General features: G+C 44.4%; 1 protein-coding gene across 1 annotated transcript; it reads right to left on the reverse strand.

Annotated features, from left to right (window-relative positions):
• Positions 1-938: 938 nt before the first annotated feature.
• LOC143768128 (uncharacterized) lies at positions 939-4470 on the reverse strand. The gene is made up of 6 exons (XM_077256815.1): positions 4337-4470; positions 2788-2875; positions 2582-2662; positions 1352-1501; positions 1187-1267; positions 939-1097 (listed from the first exon to the last, which is right to left on the reverse strand). The coding sequence occupies exons 1-6, from the start codon at positions 4468-4470 to the stop codon at positions 939-941; spliced, it is 693 nt and encodes a 230-aa protein (XP_077112930.1).
• Between the last annotated feature and the right edge of the window lie 1530 nt (positions 4471-6000).

Consider the following 6000-nt stretch of genomic DNA (forward strand, 5'->3'; position numbering starts at 1 on the left):
CAAGTGCCTTCTGGCCAACTCCACATGGGCTATAGTGTGGATTTTAGTGAAAAGTAGTTAATATCCATCTAAAGGCCCGTAAGCACATTAGATAGCTGTTAAATGAAAAGTCATTTGGCCAATTGCTATCTCTCCAAACTCTTCTCATAAGCCCCCGTCACACTAAGGCTACGTTCACATTTGCGTTGTGCGCCGCAGCGTCGGCGACGCAACGCAAAACGCAAATGTGAACGTATGCACAACGCAGCGTTTTGTGATGCATGCGTCCTTTTTTTGCTTGATTTTGGACGCACAAAAAATGCAACTTGCTGCGTCCTGTGCGCCCTGACGCGTGCGCCGCAGTGACGCATGCGTCACAAAACGCAAGTGCAATGCATGTCCATGCGCCCCCATGTTAAATATAGGGGTGCATGACGCATGCGTCGCCGCAGCGGCGCCCGACGCTGCGTCGCACAACGCTAATGTGAACATAGCCTAAGCGAGGTCGCTAGCGAGATCGCTGCTGAGTCACAAGTTTGTGACGCAACAGCGACCTCAGTAGCGATCTCGCTATGTTTGACACGTAGCAGCGACCAGGCCCCTGCTGTGAGAACGCTGGTCGTGTCGGAATGGCCTGGACCTTTTTTTGATTGTTGAGGTCCCGCTGGGTAGCACACATCGCTGTGTTTGACACCTTACCAACGACCTCGTTGACTACAACGTCACACAGGACGTCCCTCATCGAGGTCTGAATCGTCATAATAGCTGCCATGTGACAGGGTCACAACGACCAACGACATCGTTGTACAGGTCGCTACAGGTCGCCGCATCGCTGCTGCGTCGTTGGGAAGATCTCACTGTTTGACATCTCACCAGCGACCTCATAGCGACGCAGCAACGATCCCTGACAGGTCGTATCGTTGTCGGGATCGCTTTAGCGTCGCTAAGTGTGACGGGGCCTATAGACATGAATCTTCAGCTCGACCTAGCGCTTCTGTGTCTTCTCTGAATGAGTCACTGCAAGATTCCTTTGTTTTGTTGGTGGCTTGTCTTCTGGAGAATGAAAGGATCAGCTTCTGAAATTCAAAAGGTTTGATCCTTCTCTTCCCACACAAAGTCTGTCAGGGCAGAGTCAAAACTGTCTGCTGATCCTGTTGATATTTGCAATAAGATCAAATCAAAGGTACGTAAGTTGAAGAACCATTACCTGCTCTTTTAAAATCTTTTCCAGCGTACTGAAATATTTATTCCAAATCCTCTTCTCACGTTTTCCTGTGGTTTCGGAGGTCTGGGGAGAAATAAAAACCTGTCGATTAGTGACTGTCCAGAGTAACACTCAAAATAGCTGTAGGTCAATTAGAGGAGAACTTACACAGTCCTCCAGTAGATTCGCCTGGTGATACAGTTCCTCCTGAAGCTGCTTCCAGGCCGTCTGGTTGCTCACAAGCTTCTCCTGATGTTTTGTGTAGAACTGGAGCATTTGCTCAAAAAGTTCACGGACCCACCAGGCCACAGATTCGACCTGCAAATTTATTGTCAACATGATTAATATACCAGGAGCTGTGGATGGTGTCATCCTCTCTAGAGAGATCAAAGATGGGCCACAGATTCCACCTGCAAATATTTCAGCATGATCATTTCACCTGGAGCTGTGGATGGTGTCATTCTCTAAAGAGTTATGGAAGGTTCTACTGGCTACATCAATGAATAAAACCCAATTGCTCAGCTTTATTACAGTTACTGTAAACCATCATACATGTATCGAGCAGGGTTGGTGTATGGTGAGCTTCTAAGTCTGCGCTATCAGCAGCAGATATCAGCTATATATTACAACTGACACGTTTCTGCAATGGGGCAACTGTTTGGTGCTAGCTGAAGATGAAAGGTCTCTTGTTTTCTTTTATTTTAAAGCATAACTAACCTTTTTTGGTCCTTAAAAAAACTTGTTTGAAAATGCCTTCAAAAGTTTAAAAACTGCACTTAAATATCTATACATTTTAACATCCTAAAATTACATGATGCCAACATAAATTAGATATATGGGAAATGTTCATTATGAACTGCAGTTTTTGAGAATTTAAAATGGGAAGTTTTCCAAATCGTCTTTTTGAAATGAATAATATCAAAACTAACATGAAGTACAAAAAAAACTATTTCACAATCACTTAGAGAAGTAAAAGAATTCCAAAGTTATTCCTAAATAAAATAATACAGGTCAGATTTGAAAAATGGCCATTACTGGCTGCAACAGTAAGGGGTAAAAGTGTCCGTTAATCACCGGTTCTACATGCTTCCATTTGGATTTTTTTTTTCAGCGGGACAGACAGATGGAGATTGTGTGAATCTTACTGTCCTGTTGAACATAATGATTCTGACGTATTTCTTTTTTGTGCAATACAAGTTTTGGGCAAGTGGAAAGATAACCTGAAGTATCGCTCTATATGACATACGTTCTTTTAAGAGATGTACAATTTAATGAAAAACTACCAAAAAGAATACAAAAGTAAGATTCATTTCTGATACAATGTACTATAATTCTCAAAAAGTTGTTTCCTGTAAAAAATGAAATTTTAATATTGAATCCTGCTGTTGTAATATTTACCTGATTGATGTTGTAAAACTGGCGAGTGTCGTTGGGTTTAATTTTGGTCACACAGTGGTCTGAGGTCTCATTCTCTGGAATCTGAAACAAAAAATATAACATTGTGTAATCAGCAGGAGAAATGGACCATGGTATAATTGTGCCTTGTGCACCGCCGCAGGTGACTACAGGAAAGATAGAGAAGGACGGAAGCGCCAGAGGCTCACCATGGCATGGAATTTGTTAAGCATCTGGATGGAAAGATCTTTGTGATTGTCTTGGAGCCATATGCAGCTCTTGGAGTAGACAATGGAACTGACACAGAGAAGGAGAAGGAACGTCCAAGTGTTGACTGGAGGCATTGTCAGTAGGCAGAAGGTTGTTGTCTCCTCTGTCTTGGTGATATTTTTGCTCAGAATTGGGCTCCATCTTCACAGTTATATTCCAAAATGAATATGGATGTCACAAAAGTGGAAAGTGAATCCAGTCTATGGGATCTTCCGGATCAGTTTTATTTTCCTTCTAGCAGATCATTTATTTTTGACTGCTTACTGATTGTGGAGACATCTAGTGGTGAAGTCAAGGAAAACTTCCAAAAAACCTGAGCATTCTTCTTAAATAAAATATGTGCGCACTACATCATTTTCAAGCAGATTACACAGCGGAAGTGTAGTTTTGGGAAGTGCTTGTTTTGTATGCTCCAGCTATTGTGTGCTCCATAATAAACTACGTAATATCTATGCACGAACCAGTCACCAACCTCTATCTGTGTATATACAGATGTAAGCATTATTGAGTGCATGAAAGAAATGGAAAAATATAAGATTGGTAAATGTGATAAATCTGCCTAAGAAGATTTTCTATAAATTGTGGATGTTTAGAAAGAACCAGATTGTCTGGGGTAGAGCATTCCAGAGAACTGGTGTAGCTTGAGAAAACTATTGGAGAAAGGAGGAGGTTCAAGTTAATGTCTTTTTTCGGCCTTACTAACTATGTTACTATTATTGTATCATACAATTATTAGGTTCTGTAGAAGGACGTAGATCTGGGGATTTATTATGATGGAATATAGGCTGAACTGGATGGACAAATGTCTTTTTTCGGCCTTACTAACTATGTTACTAAGTAGTGGAGTATGTTAGTCTTGGATCATTGGCAAAATGTAAAGCCCAAGTAGTATGGCAGACAGAGCTAAGAGAGAATATGTAGGGCAATGCAACACTGTAGCTCTAGAGGTGTGTGTGAGAATGATAAGTTTATAGTACTGGTATTTTCTAAAGTGGATGGGCAACCAGTGGAGTAAACGGCGTGTAAAACCATTACAAAATTGGCATTACATTGTGCATTAAGTAGAGATATTCTGCTGGTGAGGACTGCCTTTAATTATGACATCAACACAATCAGCATAAATGATATGAACTTTTCTTACAAAATAAGACAATGTTGTCCACAACAGCCAATCAGATATCAGCATCCGCAAGGCTATAAATGTCTCTCTTCCAATAAAATGAAAGAATACAAATATTTGAAATTTTAAGTCTGATGGACACAAAACTATTAGCACTGGAAGTGATGAGATTTTTGAGAAACCTTTTTGCTGATTTCACATAAAGGGCCAGGAGCTAAATGTTTATCTAAGAACAGAAATTTATCTGGGGGTAGAACCTTCTCTGGTGGCAGGATGTAAAGGTTTGTATAGTCACCTCTTTGGAGGTCGACACATCTCTTCTGGCAGGAACCTGTATGGGGGTAAAGGTCTGTATAGTGGCAGGTCACCTCTTTGGTAGTCGATGCCTCTCTAGTTGAAGAGATTTCTCTGTTGGTAGAGGTTTGCTTGATGCCTCTCTGGTGGTAGAGGCCACTTTCGTAGCAGGAACCTTTTTGGTGGTAGAGGTCTTTCTAGTTTCCATATTTTAAACTCTGGCCCGCAGAGTGAGTATATTTCGCCAACGATGCCGGACGGGTCCCCCGAGTATATTAGGCCCCGGCATTGCACATTCACTCAGCATCGCACTTTCAACTATATTGGCATCCTAGATGCAGATACAGTTGAAAACAATGATGGAGGAGGGAAGGCAGTGGTGAGTATTTATATTTTTTAATGTGAAGCTAATTATACTTTATAGAACACTATATGGAGCCATTGTACTGTATGGAGCCCTAGGTGGGGCCATTATACTGTATGGGACACTGTGTGGGGCCATTATACTGTATGGTGCACTACATGGGCGATTAATGGGCGGACATATCGCTGGTTCAACCGGTGCGGCTGCACCGGGGCACAGAGGGCAATCTGGCCAGTTTATTCAGCCCCGAGGGGCCCCTGGCCAGATTGCCCTCATGTGCGGCAGGCAGGGAGCAATCCCTGCAGCTCCGCTGCCTGCAGGAGAAAATGGCAGCAGCAGCGGAGCTGCAGGAAATGGATCCATCCTGATTCCTGGCTCACACACAGCAGCGGCTGAATGACATCATCATTGAGTGCCGCGGCTGTGCGAGACAGGAAGCTGCTGGCGATGCTGTAGCTTCAGGATACCGAGCGCAGAGGTGAGGTGTGTGTATGCAGAGAGGTGAATGGTGCTGTGTGTGTGTGTATGCAGAGAGGTGAATGGTGCTATGTCTGAGTGTGCAGAGAGGTGAATGGTGCTGTGTCTGTGAATGCAGAGAGGTGAATAGTGCGGTGAGGTGTGTATGCAGAGAGGTGAATGGTGCTCTGCGTGTGTGTATGCAGAGAGGTGAATGGTGCTGTGTATGTGTGTGTGTGCGTGCAGAGAGGTGAATGGTGCTGTGTGTGTCTGTGTGTGCAGAGAGGTGAATGGTGCAGTGTTTGTGTGTGTAGGTGGAGGAGAGGGCAATGATGGGGCGGAAGGCAATGATTGGGTTGACAGAGAGGACAATGATGGGGGTGATGGGGTGAAAGGCAATGATTGGGTTGATGGAGAGGGCAATAATGGGGGTGGTGGGGAGGAGGAAATGATGGAGGTGGTGTAATGGGCAATGATGGGGGTGGTGGGAAAGACAATGATGGTGGTGGTGGAAAGGACAATGAAGGGGATGGTGGGGGAGGAGGCAATGATGAAGGTCATAGAATGGGTAATGATGGGGGTGGTGGGGAGGAGGAACTGATGGAGGTCATGGAATGGGTAATGATGGGGGTGGTGGGGGAGAAGACAATGATGATGGCAGTGGAAAGGACAAAGATTGAGGTGGTGGGGAGGAGGAAATGATGGAGGTGATGGAATGGGTAATGCTGGGGTGGTGGGGAGAAGGCAATGATGGGGGTTGTGGGGAGAAGACGATGATGGTGGTGGTAAGGACAATGATGGGAGTGGTGGGAGAGGAGGAAATGATGGAGGTGGTGGAATAGGTGATGATGGGGTGGTGGGGGAGAAGGCAATGATGGTGGCAGTGGAAAGGACAATGATGGGGGTGGTGGGGGGAGA

Source organism: Ranitomeya variabilis, chromosome 4 (genome assembly GCF_051348905.1).
Source record: "Ranitomeya variabilis isolate aRanVar5 chromosome 4, aRanVar5.hap1, whole genome shotgun sequence".
In the NCBI taxonomy this organism is placed as follows: domain Eukaryota; kingdom Metazoa; phylum Chordata; class Amphibia; order Anura; family Dendrobatidae; genus Ranitomeya; species Ranitomeya variabilis.